The sequence below is a fragment of the Xiphophorus hellerii genome, chromosome 20, assembly GCF_003331165.1.
Source record: "Xiphophorus hellerii strain 12219 chromosome 20, Xiphophorus_hellerii-4.1, whole genome shotgun sequence".
In the NCBI taxonomy this organism is placed as follows: domain Eukaryota; kingdom Metazoa; phylum Chordata; class Actinopteri; order Cyprinodontiformes; family Poeciliidae; genus Xiphophorus; species Xiphophorus hellerii.
In genome coordinates this window covers 29,994,596-30,016,388 of record NC_045691.1, presented here as the reverse complement: position 1 = coordinate 30,016,388, position 21,793 = coordinate 29,994,596, and the positions used below count along the sequence as shown (strand labels likewise).

At 39.2% G+C, this 21,793-nt stretch overlaps 1 protein-coding gene across 1 annotated transcript in view; it reads right to left on the bottom strand.

Moving 5' to 3' along the window:
• Positions 1–3,504: 3,504 nt before the first annotated feature.
• The window catches only part of LOC116710232 (copine-9), a 53,507-nt gene continuing 35,218 nt past the window's right edge, over positions 3,505–21,793 (bottom strand). Inside the window, exons 11-21 of the mRNA XM_032549150.1 lie at positions 21,089–21,130; positions 18,930–19,005; positions 17,926–17,979; positions 17,430–17,491; positions 16,371–16,417; positions 15,159–15,340; positions 12,459–12,586; positions 11,424–11,526; positions 7,866–7,923; positions 4,762–4,835; positions 3,505–3,891 (exon numbers count right to left, since the gene is read on the bottom strand). Coding sequence (XP_032405041.1) covers positions 3,664–3,891; positions 4,762–4,835; positions 7,866–7,923; positions 11,424–11,526; positions 12,459–12,586; positions 15,159–15,340; positions 16,371–16,417; positions 17,430–17,491; positions 17,926–17,979; positions 18,930–19,005; positions 21,089–21,130 — 1,054 coding nt within the window. The 3' untranslated portion in view covers positions 3,505–3,663. The remainder of the gene's footprint in view (positions 3,892–4,761; positions 4,836–7,865; positions 7,924–11,423; positions 11,527–12,458; positions 12,587–15,158; positions 15,341–16,370; positions 16,418–17,429; positions 17,492–17,925; positions 17,980–18,929; positions 19,006–21,088; positions 21,131–21,793) is intronic.

The window sequence follows — 21,793 nt, the reverse complement described above, 5'->3', positions numbered from 1 at the left end:
TGAGAGAGAGAGAGAGAGAGAGAGAGAGAAAGAGAGAGTTGATTACGAGAATAAAGCACAAAAGTTTGCTTGTTCAGACCCATTTAATACGAGTAAAACCTCAAACAATTTTGATTTTAGACTAATTCTTTTAATTTCTCCCATCACCAGCGGTGCATCAAACCATCTCCGTTAATGATTGATTTAAACCCGCCACGCTGACTGGGACTTCTGCGAGAGGCAGTGGGATGTTCAGATACTTCTGGGTTGCAGAAGCGCAACAGAAGACCTGCAGAAAAATGAACGAAAGGCAACGCAAACAGTGGAGGTTTGTAAATTCACCTGAGGGCTTCACTGCAAAAACACACTGTAACGTTTCAGGTACTTTTGCTCCAGTTTTCTACTGCACATACGTTAGTACACTTTAAATAAGACACAAATAACTAATAAGTAACTTTTCAGCAAGATATACGTAGTAGCTTGTTTTAAGTAAATAATTCCTTAATATTGATCTAATACTAGCACTTTTTGATCAACATTAAGGTATAATTTACTTAAAGCAAGTTCCTATGTCTTGCCAGAAAGTTACATATAAGTTACTTTTGTCTTATTTCAAGTGTACTAAGACACCTGCAGTAGAAACCAGACCAAAAACACTCCCTAAGGTTGAGTGTTTGTGCTGTTTCTGCTCTCATGCACTCCGTCTATCTGCTCTGCACTGAGCTCTTCAGGGTCACCAGAACAAAACATGGAGGCTTTTCTCTCTCTCCTCTAAGCAGTAGCTTACTTTCTGTGAATAATTCATGGCACCCAACAAAAGCTGGGGGGGAAGGGAAAAAAAATCCCCTCTTCTTCCTTCATGGAAAATTGAAGTGAATAAAAGCGGCCCGGACCTGTCCTCTCATCCTCCGCTACACGTGAGGCGTTTTGGGTCTGAAAGGTTCGACCGGGACCCTGTTCGTTTTCCAAACAGCGGAATGTGCTCGAGACAGCGGCGTCGGCCTCATGCAACATTTATCCCTACTATCCCACACCGGGTCTAGACAAAGGAGCAGCGGGGAAGAGGGGGGAGGTTCAAATCTGCTCTGCGATGGGGCCCTGCATCCCTCGCTCTCTGGGGCGGTCAGGTCGTTGGAAGCGACCTCCCGTCCCGTCCGTGTGGGATCCGTTTAAGACTCGCTCTGCTTCTACACGGTGACCTGAAAACGCGCGACGCTCACACCGCTCCTGTTCCATGAAAACACGCGGGAACAAGTCTTGGCTGCTGTTGTATAATTAAACATATAATCTGTTCCTTTGAGATCTGGGTTGATTAAAAAATGAAAAATGAAAATCAGAAGAAACAATTACACCGTGACAACAAACTCAGCTGATGCAGTTAGCAGTAAATGAAAAATAGTTATGGTGGAAAGTTTTGCTTTGAAAATTTTGACTTGAGTTTTTTTGTGTTTTTGTTTCTACAATTAATACAGCCGTTATGTGTATATTAATTCATTAAGTGGATCAGTATTTTTTTTTTTTGTCTTCACACAAACTGACTCCTTAACTTCACTCCAACTGTGTTGAATCATCAGCTCAGCTAAAAAAGACAGTATATTGATCTGATTAGCACACTGACGAGAATCATTATGTTTAGTTTTGCACTGATTGCAGTTTTCTGGCCAAATCGCAGATTACCGATATTCAAGCAGCCCGACCTACCAATTCTGATTTTGGCCGATACCTTTTCTTTTTTTTTTGTCTAAACTGTTGCTAAATATAGCAAGAAAGTCGCTCAGTCTGCATCAGTGGGGTGAGTATTGCTAACCGTAAACGTGCAGACATGACCTGGTGGGAGGAGCTAACAGTCAAACCTCTTTCACAGCAGAGCAGAAGAGGACAGCGGCTGATTTTTATACCTTTGCTGAGATAAATAAGACCGGCCTCACATGCAAGTATCTGCTGATTGACGACCTCCCAAAAGTAAGAAATTGCCAGTTCCACTGGCAGATTGTTTCGCTTACAACAAGACATTTTTCCCATGTTATTAGTGAAATAATTTGCCAATGGATCTAGAACTTTTTCATCAATATTAAATAATTATCTACTTAAAACAAGCTCCTATATCTTCTAGAAAAGTTACGTATAGGTTTTTGGTTTTTTTTCTTATTTCACGCAGACTAAGATATTTGAACTAAAAACTACTTGGTGAGATTTTGTGTTTTTGCAGTTTATTAAAAGTTGACACGCTTCTTTACACATATTGCAAACTGCAGGTTTTGTGTTAGATTGGGAAATTATGCCAGGGTGCATTTAAACAACCACTGTTTGACATAACGCACTGTTTTGTTTTTTTTTTGATAACTCACCTGGCTACAAACAATAATTTCTTATTAAAAATATTACTTTATAATTCAAATTGGATATCACAAAAAAAAACTGATTTTATATTTACCTACATGAATAAAAGGTTTCCTGTTCTGTTAGCATTTAATATTCTTTGGGAGACCGAGATCCATATCCAGCTTTCATTTTCTCAATAACACCGGGTTACAAAAATATATTTTTTTGGAAGTTGTCTGTGTTTTTTTCAACTGAGTTAGGATTATTTTGCACCGCTGAATCCAAAAGTGACCTCCATTTTTCTCAATCAGGTTTTTATTCTAATACGATTTAGAGAAATCTGATCTTCGGACTAAATTGACGATATTTTTGTGACTTTATCAGATCACTTCTGTTAATATTTCTCATCCAAAAAAGGTCTTTGGAGAAAAAGAAATGTTTTCTAACAGAGTGTATTAAATAAATATTACAAACTTGGATTTCCTTAAATTAAACAATAAACGCTGATAAGGGTAAGTACATGTGAATTGGACATTTCGTCTTTGTTGTGTAAAATTCTCCGTCTCTTTTCTGTCCTGATGGAGTCTCTCCTCCTGCTCATCACTCACTGATCCAGATTCTCAGCAAACTGATCCAGATGTGAGAACAAATCCTGCATTTTGATGCTCATGTTGCTCCATAGTTCAGAAATTTGACCTGATGGAGCAAAACCAATGTGATTTCTGGATTCAGCTCATCGAAATGACCCTAAAATAGTTGAAAAAAACCCCACAAAGACATTTTTTTGGCTGTTGACCAGTGTGATATGAACGGCGATAAACCAGCAGCCAGGCGAGACAACGCCTCTCTAAGCGATCCTCGCTTCTTTGATTTTAGCTTGTGTCAAACGTTTGGAGTACCCTGAGATGAAACGATCCAGACGAAGACAAACGTTCTGCTGCTAGAACCAATCGAGGCGTCTCAGGCTCTGCAGGAGTTACCAAAGACAGCAGCAGCTGCAGACCTGAAGTCTGACGGACATTTAACCGAACAAAATGAATTATTTGAGCTGTGTGATGCGCTGGCAGAATGTTTCACTTTGTAGGTGCTGAAGAAGTCTGACCTTAAAAAAACAAACAAAAAAAATGAAATAAAGTAAAAGTTTCGACCTCATACCTCCTACCCTGACACCTCAGATGTAGAAAACGGAAAAGAGGCGCTGTCTCTCTTTTAGGCTCAGTTTACTGATTTGGTTTATGCCAACCAACCCTGAAGTTGCACATCTTACACACTCACACATGCATGCAGAAGTGGACACACACACCCACACACACGGCCATTTGCTCAAGCTAGCTCCTGCTCTTCACTGCTTGTTGCTCTCAGTCAGGGACGAGTGTTGCTCTGCTTTGCAGTTCCAGTGCTGGTGGGGTCAGAGTTGGGGTCAGAGGTGGGGTCAGAGGTGGCGGGCTGCGGAGGTCGTGCTTCAATCCCCCGGCTCTTCATGTAAGACATCAGCTGATCGGGGATTTCTGCCAGGACGTCCTTAGCCAGCCGAGCCATGCTCAGGACCTGGTTACCCGACCGATCGATGTAGTCCCGGAAAGGAACAAACTGGAAGAAAACAATAATAATAATAATAATAATAATAATAATAATAATAATAATAAAGACCTATTAGCATACTTTAGTCTACTAAAGGCATTTAACAGAAATCGGAGCAAAATGTAAAAGAAATATGTGACTGGTACAGAATTTTTTTCAGCAATCTCCTGTTAAAAAAAAAGCCAAGAAGTTGCTAACTGATAGGTCAGCACCTCAGAGAAAACAGTCCAGGACTTCCTGTTAACCAGGACTTTATTATAGGAGCAGCATGGAGAAAAGTTTAGTAGTTTTGAAATCCTGATGCTTTAAAGGTTAATTATGCTTTGACATTGGTAAACATTTGCTAACTATTAAATTCTCTATCAGAATCATCTGTTCTTGCTTCTCTTTTTTTTGCCTTCCATTTCAGATAAACTCAAAGTTTTCTCTGTGTAGGAAACATTTCTGAGTGTGAGGATGACAGGTTTTTTTTCCCGCTACTGCAAAGACAATTGCAAAAGTGAATAAAAACGATTTTTGTGACTTGCTTGCGTTTGCTTTTTACTTCACAAACATGTTTAAAATGGGGGGGGGGGAAAGCCCCCTACCATGCATTATCAGTCTGTTTGGGACAAAATTCTTTAATTAAATTTATAGCCAAGATCACAAAAGAAAGTCTTTGAAAGAATGAAATGAAATATGAACCCAAGATGGAGCCATGTAATCCTCAAACAGGGACAAAAAGAAAACGCATTTGAGTTACAAAATAATATTTTTTTTTTTAATTGGATGGTTGAAGTCATGATGTTGGAAATACAAAACAGAACTAAAGAAATTATTTTTTTATTTTTTTAACAAACAGATGCGGTGAAAAAGCAATGTGTGTGAGTTCTTCGGCACCTGGACGATGTCTCTCTCGGCGAATCGTCCCCTGGAGGACACTCTGACTTCGTCCCCATCCAGCTCCTCCATCGCTGCAAACAACAAACACGGCACAATACAGGATGCTGCCCTGGAACTTTGTTACAGACAAGTGAACATATTGCAGAATTAAAATGACTGTTCTGTCCTCAGGGCAAAAACAATAAATTAATTTCACCAAAAAAGTCCAAGTCAGTCAGTGAAGACAACAAAAGATAGATATTTCTGTTCCTTACTAATAACCTTTTAACAATAAGAGTGTATTGTAACAACTGTTACATGGTTGCAAATTAGTCTTTTGAATGGTTTTGCTACAAATAACTATTAAAAAAAATGATTAGGGCAATTATTAGCCCAGTTACTGTTTATGAACACACGGGGGCGCCGCCAGGAATTTTGGACCCCATGACAGAAAACGAAATTGGACCCCCACTGAGCTGCTGTCACTGTTTCTTGAGTGTATCTGACCCATCAAACAGTTGGCGTAAAAGTGTTCTAGTAAAAGCGAGTCCGCTTTTACGTCACCATCAATAACACATTCAATGTTACGCAACCTCTTTAAATACAGAGCTATAATAATTCAGATACTATTGTCGCCGTCGAGCAAATTCATGAATTTCCCCCATTGTAGTCAAGCCGTAACAAAATGTCCGGAATGAAACCAGGCTGCTAATCAGCCATGAAAGCAGCCCCAGGGATCAATAAAGACTCCATATCGACGACAAGTCGGCCATCTCCGCACGTAGGAGAACATCCTGCAAAACAACTTTATTAGAGCTAATATGGGTCACAGGAAGGGAAGATCTCATAAGATTGGAGAAGGATTAGCATAATCAGGTTGTGTAGAATTGCTCGTCCACGCAGAAGCAGGAAGGTAAGGATGGAGAAAAAAGGATGTGATAGGAGGACGGTGAGGCTCAGGACACAGCCAGGACAGAGAGGAAGAAGAGTGCACAGGAAACCAATAGGAACTGAGCCAGGAGGTTTAAAGGCGTGCGGCTCGAGCCACGCCCACCGAGACGAGGCACGAAACCTCCTGTTGCCGTGACAAATCGGACGGCAGAATGTACGCTAGCTGAAACTTTTTATTCCACTCAGTAAAGCTTCCAGCACTAACTCTTTCACTGGAAATACATTTTAAATGAAGCTTAATGGAGTAATGAAGGAGTCAGGAGCTCCTGCGACGCTCCTGAGAACGTTACGGCTTAACGAGACAAACGTTGTCAGAAAGAGCAGGAGCTTCTTAAAGAGACAGAGACCCAATTTCAAGATGCTAAATTGCAAAGTCAAATTTCTTTTAAGTTATATTTGATACGTACGGCATTTCTATAACAACTGAATGTAACATAGTTACTTGATTGTGCTATCAAAATGGCACAATGTGCCTGGGAAGTCCATAACGCTTCCCTTCCACTTGCTCTCTCAATAACTGTAAAGCTGGCTCTCTATCGGAGCATATCATTGTCCCAACGTTTAGTTACTAAAATCAATCCTACACTCTTGCCTTTCCTCTTCACACCAATGGGGCTGATTATTAGTTATAAATATTTCCAAAATCTGTGTGACTGATGTTGGCCTTTCTGTTCGTTTTTCTTGTATCTTTAAAAGCATCATTTTCTTTGACGAACTTTGTCAAAGAGATATAATGACAAAGTGCTTTTTTTTTTAAGGACAATGAAGGCTGTTCATTATTGCTCCTTTTTGCCGCTGTCATGTTCTCTTTTGTTGTTGTTTATTTGTTCATTGTGTCAATTTTAGCATGTAAAGCACTTCGACGTGCTTCGTTGTCGACATCTGTGATACAAATAAACCTGACTTGGCTTTCTTTCCTTTCTGTTAAATGTCACGATTTTCTGCTCTCGGCAAAGGACACATTTAAGATTAGGACGATAAAAAAAACAGTTTTAACAGAGAAAGATGTGTTTAACACCCGCTGCAAGGTTGTTGACTCATTGGAACGCATTCCAATTCCCTGAAATGTGCAGATGTTTTAACTTTACAGGTTAGAAGAGGAGTTTGAAGCAGCAGAGAGACGATCAGATGCAGGAAGGGGATGAAAGGGTTAACTACTGTCGATTTTAAAGGCAGATTCCCACACGGTGCTCTCTGAAGGGCTTTGCTCCAACCTGAGCTGTTCAACCAGGTAGACGATTCAGACAGAACTACAGCTCAGAGAATCTCCACTCACTAGAGGCTCGTGTGATTCATCTTCTTTTCCGCGCCGCACGTCGGCCTTTGAAGCTCTTCACGCGCCGACAGTCGCCAACTTAGACACACGCGAGGCAGCGAAACAATCCGCAAAACCGTCAGGCCGAGCCAAATATAGCACTGAGGAATATATGTAACAGCAACAACCAAACACAGCAGTGAGAAAGATTTATGCTCTTTTTTTTTTTTTCTTTTTATAAAGTGAGCAGTTTTCAGCTTTTAGAAAGCTGAAAACTGATGAATGAGACAAAGAATTGCACGAAAGTCTGAAGGCATCCTTCATTTGCATTTTAAAACCTCTTTAGTAAATGGCGGACGAATTGTGTTTGGAATAAGACACTGTAAAAAAAACAAAAAAAACATCTAAAATGCCCGCAGTTGTGGTTGCCAGAATTTTACGGTAAAATTCATATTTATACGGCATTTTACCATAAATTAGAGACTTTGTTTTTATTTTCTTTCTTTTTTTATAGCGTAGGATTTCCACTGCATGGCCAGCCTAACTTTACCACGTTTCCTGGTGGCACATGATACTGGAAGGAAACCGGAGCAGAAATCAATCTGTACATAAATGCAGCTCAAATTGGAGAGTTTTTGTTCTTCAACGCTGCAAGACAGAAAACATCTCTAAATGTCCTGGAGCAATCCACGGAGATACGTTTGTTTTTTCTTTTATTTATCTCTCTACATGGCTGACATGTTGTCTGCTCGTGTCTGAACCAGAGCCTCTGTAAAAACGGTGTGGATGACTGACAGTGGGAGCAGCTGAGACGAGCTGGACGGAGGATTTACAGTAGAACGGTGACATGTCTAATGATTCTGTCGGCTTTGAGCGGCTGAGAAAGCGCCGTTCACACAGACGTGCGCGTGCTTACCGTCGAACTCGGCAGGGCCCACTCCCACGATGATGAGAGACATGGGCAGCGCCGCTGCCTGCGGAAGGAGCAGAGGGAGAGGGAAGACGGTGTTCGTACAAAAGAAAAAGAAGTTTGCAAAAATTAAACTCAAAAGTAAAATTTAGCTCAAAGTACGTTGTTAATTCCAAAAGAAAAACTCATTTTGGTTGTGTGCGTGTATTAACGTGCTATATATGTTTAGGCCTGTCACAATAAGTAATCAGCTAATCGCATGATAAATTACAATGAGCTCAATAATTTACATTCTGATGATTAATGCTGTTTTGAGGCCAATTTGGTTTACAGAGACTTCATAATCCATTGTACTTGTGGTTTTGCTTGTAAGTGCTTTTAATGTATTATCTTTGGTTGCTGTGTTTTATTTTCAATGTTTACAATATTTTCCATTTCCATATTTTTCTTTTCTTAAATTAAATCTCATTGGTCTTTGAGAGGCTGAACTTACAATATTACTCCATAATCATTATCTTACTTGAAAATGGTCTCAAACAGCAATATTATGGTTTATCATAATAATTCATGGAATTGTTTATCATCCAGCAAAATCTGCTATCATGACATGGCTACACACAAATTACGACGTGGTTATTTCATTTTACACCGGGTTCCAAATTATTATGCAAATTGGATTAAAGTGTCATAAAGATTACATTTTTTGTTGTGCTATTAAATTTCTAGATGGTATTGTGTGTCAGGGCTCTTTGAATCACTATAATTAATTTCAGAGAGCTGGTTGATTAGTTTGTCTGGTGAGCTCAATTAAAGGAAATCTACTGAAGAAGGATGTTCCACATTATTAAGCAGGCCACAGGTTTTATGCAATATGGGAAAGAGAAAGGATCTCTGCTGACCAAAATCATCAGATAGTGTAGTGCCGTATGACAAGGTATGAAAACATTAGATATTTAACAAAAACTGAAGCGTTATCATTGTACTGTGAAGAGATTTGTGGCTGATTCTGAACACAGATGGTTTGTACAGATAAAGGCTTAATGAGGAAGGTTTCTGTTAGACAAATTCATCGGATTAAGAGAGCAGCTGTTAAAATGCCCTTACAAAGCAGCAAACAGGTATTTGAAGCTGCTGGTGCCTCTAGAACCTCAAGGTGGAGGATCCTCCAGAGGCTTGTGGTGCATGAAGCTACTATTGGGCCCCTAACCAAAACTCACAAGCAGAAACGGTGGCAGTGGGTCCAGCCGTACATGAAGATTAATTTTCAAACAGACTTGTTCACTGATGACTGCTGTGCAACCCTGGATGGTCCAGATGGACGCAGTAGTGGATTGGTGGTGGACGGCCACCACGTCCCAACATGGCTGTGACGTCAGCAAGGAGGTGGTGGAGTCATGCTTTGGGCCGAAATCATGGGGAGAGAATCATTGGTCAAAACCTTCAGAGTCCCTGAAGGTGTGAAAATGACCTCAGCAAAGTATCTGGACTTTCTGACTGGTCACTTTCTTTCATGGTTCAAACAAAGAGCCAAACCTTCAGTAGTAAAATCATCTTCATGCAAGACAATGCACCAATGAAGTAGCTTTTGATTTTAGTACATGTGACCACTTAATGCTGCACATTCAAAGAATGACCGTTTGCAGTTCTTTATAATCCATAAAATGTTTAGAAAATCTGCTGTGCATAATCATTTGGAACAGTGCATTTTGAGTTTTTTATTTTTGAAAAAAATACTGGGGAGCTTTGTTCAGTAAAATTTGATTTATACTGTAATAGTTCATGACTTGAAAATTATACTGATCATCATTTGCATTTAAGAAAATCTGAGAAAATATCACTTGCATAATAATTTGGAACACGGTGTAATATCAAACATTTTCCCACATATTTTTTTAATAGTCCTCATGCACTTTATCCCTGTTAAAACTAGTAAAAGATAAACGCAACGTTAATCCAGCAGAATCTCCTCACAGCTCAGGCTAAGAAAGGCTTAGTCAAAGTCCCTCCTACAAAGCTCTGTCATGTCCTCCATACGTAATGGAGTCAGACAGCCTTAATGATGCTGATCAAATGTCAATCAGAGGTATTTGCTTCCCCTCAGATCAGGTAGCCCATATACTCATGGGCATTAATGTCTTCTTCACTTGGCTTTTAAATTAATGGTTGACGATGTTCATTTTCCAAGCTGGAATGATGATGAGACAACCCAGAAACTTTAGTCACTTTTAAGCTTGACGTCCTGTTTCCCCTGCTACTGTTTTGTAATTTGTTTGTTTTTTTGTCCTTTTCAATAAATCCTGTCATTATACTCATTCCAAGGTCCTGTCTGCATTTTGGTCCAGCTTTAAATCTACATGTTACGACCACATCAAACAGAAGAAACATGGAAAGATGAACCGACACCCAGTGGCAGTAGGTGAAAAAATCTCTACTGTTGTGGCTGATGACTTCCCTTTATAGCCCAGTATGAGCATTCAGATGAACGTTTGGAAAATGATTACAGTCATACAACAACTTTAGTAGCTGGCAAAACGTGGAGTATTTAATCATTAAGACTATCAACAGCTAGCTGAATCAGAATCAAAACGGTGAAGATGCCAAACTAATGTATGATGGAAGTGTAACTCTGAACAAACAGGCTAAGTTCTACTGAACCTTTGAGAATCAGCTAATGTAAGACCTACATCCCATCCTCCGTCCTGCTGCATTGAGAACTGGTCAGAGGGTGACTCTGGTCAGGCCGAGGTTTTGATGGACCACTCTGCACAAGGACGTCTAAGAGTACGTCTCAGCCAGAAGTAAATCCCACCGTCAGCCCCCTGGTGGTCTCCTTCAACCCCTTCCCCTACCTAAGAGCCTTTGGTCTCATGCGACTCTAGGTGTTGGATTTTGGAACTGGCCTGCCTGCACCCAGAGGTTTTACCGCCATTCTCACCAATGTAGAACGTTTTTATAAGTACTGTCATTTGATTTTCCTCCGACAACTCCCATCCTCTTTTGAGACAGCACAACTCCTGGATAAGCGTGTCTTCTGGTTACACAGGATTCCCAGTGAAGTCCTATCTGACAGAGGCCTGCAATTCATAACCAAGGTTTTTTTGTAACACCGTTGAAGCGAAGATGGCTATGTAAGAAATCAGAAAGCTTCTAGTTTCATTACTTTTAAATGACACAAAGCCAGTTTTGACCAATTCAGTACTCATAAAATAGTCTTTGAAGTTGGTGAAATTTACCAAGCCACCAGTTGTTTCTGTACGGTTACTTTTCCCTCAATAAGTATCTGTTTTGGAATATGTTTTCTGTCTTCAAATGAACCTAACGTTCAAGCAGCAGGTTTTATTTCTCTGAATAAAATGCGATGTGCATGTAAATTATTTATTCATGCTAAGATTTCAATATATATTAATGATATGGTGCCATGTCATCATCAGATAAGCTTTGAAAGAGAACATTTCAAACCAAAAAGTCAACTAATCAATCAGTTTTGCTTGAAAACATAACATTGTTCTATTAGCACATAGACCCAAACAAGAGCGTTTATAGAACTGAGTTGTGAATGCTCACATTGACAACCGCCTCTTTAGTTTGTGCCATGTCTGAGATGACGCCATCTGTGATCATCAGCAACACAAAGTACTGCGAGCCATCCGTCACTTCTGCGGCGCACCTGATGTCACAAAACACACAGGAATTGGGACAAAAACTTGATTCAAGCACACATAGCTGTACAGACGTCAATGTTCACCTATTTCATCAGGCTAAACCTAACCACGGGTGTCTTAAAGCTCACTTAGAAAGTTTATTGGAATTTGAAAATCCTGGGAAACATTAGTGATATCAAAAAACCTAAATCCCATGTCCAGGCTTCAAGCTATTAATTAGGGATGCACTGATTGCAAATTTTTTGGTCGATTGCAGATTACCGAGTTTTAAAATGCCTGACCTGCCGATTCCGATTTTAGCCGATACCAATTTGTTTTTGTCTGAAATGTTACTAAATATGGCAAAATGTTGCTCAGGTGATACCAGTGACTTTTGTTAGCTGCAAATGCACAGACATGACCTGGTGGTTAATTTTTGGACCTTTGCTGAGGTAGATAAGATCAGAGGATAAGATCGGCTCCGCATGTAAATATTGGCTGATCACACTGCTCCAAACCAAAGGCAGCATCGGTTCAGTTGGGATTAACTAAATAGTGACACGTAAAGGCTTCCAGGATTATGAGGAAAACTGTCATTGATTCTTCCAACCCTGGAAAAACAACCTCGAATTAGACCCTTCAGGTAAAATACTGCTGTCCTACTATGTCCCAAAAATAGTGACTACGTCATTACAGTCATATTAATGCTACATGAACCTTTTTGTGTTAAATTATTCTGTTACACACATCTGTACTTGCTGTTAATTGGAATGTTTTTAGATAATCCTATACACATGCTGTCCTTTGTTTCATTTCACTTTTGATATTTTTGCTACATTTCTCTTTTATTATTGCTTTTAACCGTTATATTGAGGTTTTTTTTTCTTTATTCTTTTTTTGTTACCGCTATTATGATGCGCACTTTAATCCGTATTGCAGGCGTGTGTTAGTGTCTCACCGAGCCACCTGGTTAATGACCGGAGCGAAGTTGGTCGGGCCGTACAGCTGGACGGTTCGCAGGGTGTGGAAGTAAGCCTCCAGCACGCCTTCAATCCCCACACAGTTTGGATTCTCTGTGTTAGAATTCTGCAAAAGAGAAAAACAAACAAACAAAAAATTTTTTTATCTGTTTCCGCCTGAGAAAACCAGGCGTTCCTGTCGCTTTCTGCTTTGTCCTCGCCAATCAAAATTTTTTTAAACCTAAATAGAAATGTTGGAGTTTTTTGTTTTTGTGATTCTGCCGATGCGTTGGGTTCCAGTGTGAGTGGAGTTTTGCTCTCTGTTAGCGTGAGCTACAACGCTTCATGAAAAAATATCATAGGCTATCGAGAGTAGGGCTGAAATGATTAATCATGATTAAATGATTATTGGAATAGTCGTCAACTAATTTAGTAATCGTTAACTGAAGTATACAAGTAAAAAAAACAATTTTGCTGAAAAAACAGTCACGACTGTAAATACACTTTAAATGCACAAAAATATATAAATTTTGCCTTTAACGTTTAAAAAAAAAAAAACTTTGTCTACCCAGAATTCCTCAAGTTCTCTAGTTATTAATTGGTCAATCCAAAACATAATCGTCAGATCAGTCCTACATGGTCTTGATGTCAAGTCAAACAGAAAGGACTGAGTTTTTTATACGTTGATGTTAGGAGTATTTTTATTTTGTATTTTTTAGCGGCTGGGAGAGGGAAGTCTGGGCCTCCCTTCTTCAGTTGCTACCCCCGCGACCTGACCCCGGATAAAGCGGAAGAAAATAAATAAATAAATAAATGAATGAATAAATGGATGGATGGATGGATGGATGGATTTTTTAGCTGGAGATGAATCCTTTGCTACAAATGATCGAGCATTTACTAAAGGAAATCTATGTTATTACATTTTAGGCACATTTTTTAAATATTTTGTTATTTAAAAAAAGAGCTGAACTGCTTGTTCACATCTTTTTTTTTTAAATATTTGTTTATTGGTTTTTTTTACTATATGTAAACATCAACAAAAGTAAACAAAAACAACCCACCCCAAATAAACAAGGAGCACAGCAGTGTCAACATAGAATAAAATAATAAAAAAAAAAAAATTAAAAAAAAAACAAAACAAAAAAAAAAAATATACATACAGCCCACATACACAAAGTACAGACAGACATTCCCAGGCAACATTCTAAGTAGTCAAAGCTCCCAGACAGCCAAGTGAACGATATATTAAATGTAAAGAAATAAAAAAAAAAAAAAAAAACAAGTAAATTAATAAGATAAATAAAGATTATAGTCTCTGTAAGAAAGATTGTACTGGGTCCCAGATCCTCCAGAATTTGTCTGACTTTTGATGAAGATCATGAGTCAACTTTTCAACTAAAACAATATCAGAGATTTGTGAAATCCACATATCAACCGTAGGGGCCTGCGGTGCTGTCCATCTCAGTAATATGCATTTCTTGGCCAGAAATAAGAGGATTACAAGCAAATGTTTAGTATCTGCATTATATAGAATTTCCAAAGTATGATTAAAAAGACAGAAGGAGGGAGTTAGTGGGAACCGTTTACCAAAGATCTCTTGTATCATCAGATGAACTGCTTTCCAGAAAACTTGAATACAATTGCAAGACCAAAACAGATGAATAAATGTGCCCCTATGTATTTTGCATTTACGACAAAGATCTGAAGTATCTGGAAACATTCTCCGAAGGCGAACAGGTGTATAATAAGTTCGGTAGAAAAATTTAAAGTTCTGCTCATGTATAGAAACTGAGGTGCAGTTGGGAAAAACCCCAATACAAATTTCCTCCCAATCTGCTAGATCAAACTTCAGCCCTAGATCATGTTCCCACACCAGCTTCATAGCATCGTAAGCTGAGGAGTCAGAGCCAGATAATAAACTATATATCTTGGAGATAAGTCCTTTTGGAGATTTGGTCATGACAATTATATTTTCTAACTGTTCACATCTTTTAATGTATTTCTAATATACAGTACAGACCAAAAGTTTGGACACACCTTTTAATTCAATGAGTTTCCTTTATTTTCATGACTATTGACATTGTAGATTCACACTGAAGGCATCAAAACTATGAATAACACATGTGGAAATATGCACTAAACAAAAAAGTGTAAAACAACTGAAAATACCCCTTATATTCTAGTTTCTTCAAAGTAGCAACCTTTTGCTGTGATTACTGCTTTGCACACACTCTGCATTTTCTTGATGAGCTTCAAGAGGTAGTCACCTGAAATGGTTTTCACTTCATAGCTGTGCCCTGTCAGGTTAATAAGTGGGATTTCTTGCCTTATAAATAGTCATGAAAATAAAGAAAACTCATTGAATTAGAAGGTGTGTCCAAACTTTTGGTCTGTACTGTATGCTCAAAATGTATTCTCAATAAATCATGAGAATAATCAGAATAGATAAATCCATTACTAAAACAATTGTTAGTTACAGCTCTAATGAGAGCATTTTCTATGGAAGTATTTTTGGTGCTAAAGCATTTGTGCCGTGCAATTGTGAAGTTAAGTAAGAGAGAAAAAGTCCTGTAGGAATTTTGTAATTGCAGATTTTTTTTTTTTAGTCTTTCATAAATACAAAATACAGAAAAATATAACTTAAAACTCAACGAACCAAATGAGACCAAACAGAGGCTGTATCCTGTCATGTGTCTTACCAGTGGGAAGCCATGGGAGATCTTGCCATCTGGAGGTAGTTTAGCCCCAAAGCCGTATGCAGGGAAGAGCTTGTCACTGTCGTAATCCTGAATGATCTCCCCCACAGCCTTCAGGGCCATGGCATACGCATTCATCTGGTATGGACTCATGTAGTGCAGAGAAGTGGGCTGGGAAGGATTTCCTATAGAATGAAGAGCCAATATGCATGTACGGAAAAGCATCTCTGCTCATAAAGGAAATGCAGCTTTTTAAAATGTATTATGACTCTTAAAGTCGACGTCATGAAAAAGCTTCGGTCAATATTTAAATATCTCTTACTAGTGGTGTAACAATAAATAAAAATAAAAAAGTCTCTGCCCCAAACTATATTCACTTATATTCAGCCAAAACCCAAAATGATACTATTGCCAGCAAATACTTTATTATCTACTTTTATTCATAATCACTTTGGCTGGAGAGCCCAGTTAATACCACAATCAGGTAACTATCTTACTGTGTTCAGTTTTATATGAAGATGCTGTATATATCACAGACAACTTAAGAGAAATTTGACGTGGCATTTCTGGCGTCTTGAAATTGGCCTCTGTCTCTTTAAGAACCTCCTACCCGTTGCGACACTCCCCCCCTCAGCACGTCGTCATAACGATGCTTCTCCTTGTCGTCCACTGACGCCTTACAGCCTCTCTTAGGAGCGCTGCAGTTTGTGTAACGGCCAGTTCCAGCAGGTGTTTGCTAATTGCTGCTGCCGCTAGTCTGGTGGAGCGGTGTGGGGGCGGGACCTGAAGCTCAGAGGCGGAGCTTTGGGTAAATAGGCGGTGCATTGTATAAGTGGATGTTAAGGCGCCCCCAAGTGGCTGCCAAACATGCATCAATGAGTTAAAACAAAACTCCGGATATGTTTTTCATGAGGGAATGATATTTAATACCTGATATATATCTAAAAAAATAACTATTTTAAACACTACACCCCTGCCACGCCACCCTTTTTTTCCTCTACCAACTGATCGCCATGTTGCTACGGGTGTTCATGTATACCTGATCTGTAGCTACAAGGTTGATAATTACTTCAAACAATATTACACAAACAAGTGTAACATTACACAGACTGGATATTTCTAATGTTATCTCTTAAGATTAGAGTATGTTTTCTATGAAACAGTTACAACAGATTATTCAAAATGTTCTGTATGTGTGAATGTGAAGCATCTTACCATTGGACGCAGTGAAGTCTATTGCCACCGTGAAATTCAGTTGTGTCCTGGCACAAGATACAAGATATTGGTATTACAAAATACTTTCAGAAATGGGGTTCCCTCCCTCTCTCTTTGATTGGCAGAATAACTACTGATAAGATGAACATCTTGCCTTGTTTCAAAGTCTACCTGTATTCTTTACCAAACATTCTATTTCTAATTATTACATTCAGTTATCTGTCATTTTCACTGCGACAGACTGGCGACCTGTCCAGGGTGACCCTGCCTCTCGCCCGAAACGTTAGCTGGAGATAGGCACCAGCACCCCTCCCGAGCCCACTAGGGACAAGGATGTACAGAAAATGGATGGATGAATGTAATTTTCAGTGGAACGGCAAAACAGCCAGTCAGACAAAAAATACTTCAATGTAAGCTCTATGGCCGGCTACAATCGCTATGTTAGTGATTTTATCTAACATAACTAAAGTTGCTTCCTGTTATCATTCCATCAACACACCTTGGTGTCATCTGGAAGGACACTGTCATGTCCCTCGGCCTCACTTTTGGCTTTGCTAACTGGTTCACCCTCTGGAAATCCCTCTGGCCTAACCAACAACCTCATAGATGTAGATTCTGTCATAGTTCCAGTTCAGAAAACCGTTTAAATTTACAGGTCCCGTAGTCTTAACCCCATTTTTATAAAAAAAACATACTAACATGACAATCAGATGGCAACACATCATGAACCTCACACTAGAGATTAAGTGACAATTAAGGTTCCTTTCCAAAGTACGCTCAAACGTCTATTTCTCCCTCTAGTGGTGTTCTCCTGCACTGCACCAAGTCAAAGGAAAGTTGAAACTGATTTCAGTTTCAGAAAGCCATATTTTAACATTCTCACTAAACCTTTCATTGTACTTAGTGATGCTTGAGAATCATGTATTTTGTACTTATCTTTGTCACATTTCAATTGTCATGCAATAATAAAAACCTCTGTTAATTTTATCTGTTCTAATAGCAACAGCAATCTCTAGGTCCCTCCATGCCTCTGTGAAACATTTGTGACCGCGCTCTTACCCTCCTCTGATGTAGTCGACAAATGTGTGTTCCGACTCCACTTTAAAAGACAGGAGAGTCACCTTAAAGATGGAGAGAGGGGAGATGATGGAAAACAGAGGAGAAAGGAACAATTTCGGTGAGACGGTACAAGACGAGAGAAACGTCCCAGTCAGGGGCCTTGCAAATATATATATATATATTTTCTTTTTTTTTTTCTCCGAAGAGTTTTTGCGGTGCTAGTGGCTCGTATTTTTTAGACAGTAGGCAGACAGGAAGGAGGGTGAGGAGAGGGGGGAAGACATGCGGCAAAGGTCGTCGGGACCGGGAGTCGAACCCGCGACGTCCGCGTCGAGGACTAAGGCCTCCAGACATGGGGCGTGCTAACCCCCTGCACCACCACAGCACGCCCCACAAATATATTTTTATTACTTGGATAAAAGTCCATGCAGCCAGGAGTGTTGTTCGGTAATATATGTTGGCATGCAGTAGTGAAAAACAGTCAAGTTGGTCTTACCGTCCCTGAATTGACATATTTCTTCTTCTTTCCTTTTTTTTTAGGATTCAAAACCTAAACCAAGCAACACAAAAGTAATAGTTATTACACAAGAGTGAGTAGACTTGGAGAACCTTCAGTGCATCTATTAATGTCCACATCATGTTATCTTCAGTGAAAAACCAAAAATATATATAATGTGAGAAACATTACTTATACTCCAAGGTTCGAGCTTTTTGAATATCATTTAACTCAGTCTGTTCATATGCAAAGATACTTGCATAACAGCAGCTCAGTGATGTACAAATCTATTTTTTTGTCTTATTTTTTTGTCAGGTCAATTCGATCTACTAAAAAAAGTGTTAGTAAATTACTTGAAAATGGTCTCAAAACGTCGATATTATCGTTTATCGCAATAACTTCTGGGGCAATTTATCATCAAGCAAAATTTATTATTGTGGCAGACCTAAAATCTTTGTCACATTTTCCTTGTTATTCTTGTAGATTTTAATGTTCAAGTTCCAAATAGGAAAAGTTTAGCCAAACGCACGCTGAAATTTTAAGAATCGATTTTGGATGAACCCAAACTTAGAATCCAATATGGCAGCTGCTCAAATATAGGAGTTTGATCTGAGGCAATTATTTCCACCAACGACATGAGCCAACACATTGTTTCCATGTTTGAAAGTATTAAAACCAGAGACACACATTGTTAGCATTTATTGATGCTAGCCTGGTTACCGAGCATAACAGTCAGCTAACTCATGGCTCTCCAACCAACTTGCCACAGGGACACGCAGTAGTTAGGTTGAGGTTGGGATGTTATTCTCATGATCTCAACTCAAAAGGAAGGAACACAGCAATCACTAAAAAGAACAAAAAATTAAAGGAACTAGTGCTGAAGCGCAAAGCTCCAGCGACAATGTTAAAACCCTGACTCTCAAGGAAAGAGAGGAGATATCTCATGTATTTCACATTCTGCCTAAGTCGGAAACTTTTTGTGAATTTCTCCTTACACAGCTTACCTCATAGACATTGAACTGGCTTTGGCCTCTGGACAGTTCCCTGTAGCTGGTGGTAAACTCTCCGATGAAGTCATGACTGACAAAAAAAGGGAAAAAAAAGGTTTCATAAGAAATGTGCCTACATCAGGCTGTCCTCACAAACTGAACGGCCATGTGAAAACCTGTAAGAGAGGACTCCAGGTCACCATGACGACACACAAGGAGCTTCAGCAAATGATGAGAGACAATAACTGTGGTCCTGGTTCTTTGTGGGACAGAAGCAATGAGAAAACCCACTGTGGAAGAAAACTCAGATCAAGGCTGGACTAGAAAGTTCTTTGGTCTGATGAGACCAAAGTTCAGCTTTTTGCCCGTCAGACAAGATGTTGTGTTTGGGGGACACAGACGCCTGCACTTCACTTCAAACATCCTCCCCATCGTGAAGCTGGTAGGCTTGCAATGGCAGAAGGTAAAATTAATTCAGCAGAAGATGGGAAAATCCTGCAGGACAATTTGGGTCCATCTGCAAGAGAACTGCGGCTTCAGAGAACGTTGATCTTCCAGGAGGACAACGACCCGAAGCATCTGGCTGCAGTTGCGCAGAAATGGTTTGAAGACAACAGGGGTGGATAAAACCCGGAGTGGCATACTCAAAGCCCAGACCTCATTCCCATGGAGAATTTGTGGCTGGACTTGAAAAGGCTGAGAGACGTTGAACAGTTTGGCAGTAAAACTGCAGTGTCTGTTGACTGTGACCAAAGGTGAATCTACTGAATGGAAGACGGTTTTATGCAATCATTTCTTTTATGTAACAGATTTTTAACCCTAGCCCATCGCGTCATAGAAATTGGTTTAATCTTTTTTTTGTTAATAAAAAAAACAACATGTTTTGTTGATTATGATTTGTTTAAAAAAAAAAAAAGGTAAAAACATCCACTTTTTATAGGCACTGTAAAATCCTTTCATTCTGTAACGTGGTAAAGTTACCTTTACAAATGATCAGTCAGTCGGTGCCTTTCCTTGCTTGAACAATGAGGTCATTTTTTTTCTCCACTTTGTCATCTAGTTACTAAAAGCAACAACAACAAAAAATTTACATTTAAATTGGGTTTTACCTAATCTGATAACATGATAAAGATCTGATGATTTTGTTAATATTCACTCATGACCAGAGGTGAATAAAGGACCCAAAGATTTTACTCAGGTCAGAGTAGTGATACTTCAACATATTTCTACTCAAGTAAAAGTACAAATTAGCCATCCAAGAAATGACTCAAGTAAGAGTAAAAATGTATTTGATGAAAAGTCTACTCAAGCACTGAGTAACTGATCAAATTATCAAACATTTAATATTTAAAAATTACATCATCAGGCGGACCAAAATATAAAGTGAGTGGACATTTTGGTGTTTTAAGAATCAGAATGACAATGATTCATATAGTAACAAAAAAATAACAAAATCAAACAAAATAAAATGTTTCCAGATCAATTTCTTTCAATATGGAACTTAGAAAACTTTAACACAAACTGCAGTGTGTGTCTGTATCTGGTGAATTTTTGATTAAAACATGTTTGTTCTTCATTCAGTGGGTAGAAAATCCTGAAATTTTACTCAAGTAAGAGTAGAGATACTTTGTAATAAAAGATACTCAAGCAAAAGTAAGAAGTGCAGCGTAGTAAAAATACATTTTTTCAACAAAATTACTCAAGTAAATGTAACTAGTTACTACCCAACTCTGCTCACGACTGCCATATGTTTTCTGCTTTACAGTGAATCTACCAATATTTGACTCATGACTTTAAACAACATACATTTTGAAGTCTGGATACAAAAGACTACAAATTATGACAAGCCGAGACGTGTAGCCAGCGGGCCGGAAACCCCCCGCAAGTCTTATAATTAAAACCAGTAAAGTGAGAGGAGAGCCTTTACAGCATCCCAGCACCAGATAGAAAGAGAGCCAAACCGCATTCTGTCTTCCCGTTCTCTCAGTGACAACCTTTCACGCACAACTTTTGAATCGCTACGCAGCATTTGCAAGGCAAGCACAGCCATCCATCTGCTATAATAAGACGCCCTGGGTTAGACGAAATTGGTGTGACATTTGAGGTGCTCTGACTGGAGCCTGAAAATGAAATGGACAAAAGAAAGGCGAGAGATGGCGAACAAGAGATTTTACCTCCCATCTCTGTCCCAGTCATAAACGTCCACCTTCACTGTCCTGGAGGGAGGTGAGCCGGGGTGAGATTCACAGACAGGAGAGAAAATAAAAGGGAGAAGAAGAAACAGTAGAGAGAGAGAGAAAGATCAAAAACAGGGGGTGCTTTTAGTCAGAAAGTTAACTTTTTTGGACGCTTTTCATCCTTTAAAAATAACACTGTGAGGATATGTTCAAATGAAGTCACCTTCATTGAATGTAATGGTGACGGATTTGAGTCCGATTAATGTGAAAATGTCTGTTTTGATTACTGAGACTGAGATATGAATCCTAACAATAAGGAAAAGAGAAATTCAGAGACAGGAAACACTATAGCTAAAGATGACAGACAGACAGACAACTCTCCTCTCTAGTGACAGACACAGTTGCTCCTGGGTCAGCCCCAAACCGTATGTTACCGTAGGATAGTTTTCATCTGTTTCTACTCCTCGCAGATGTTGCCTCTCCACTTTTATCTGGATGCTTAGACAGATTCATTTTGCAAAGCCATTTTCTTTTAATTAGCACTCCTACGCTTTGTTCTTCTTGGATTCATCTGCATCGGCCCAAGGTTGTATGGGGCCCTAAGCAGAATATGATTCAGGGGCGCCTCTTCCTGTTAAGACCATTAGCACCATTAACTGTATTTCAATATGGATGTTGTGAAATATTGGAGAAGGGGGGCCA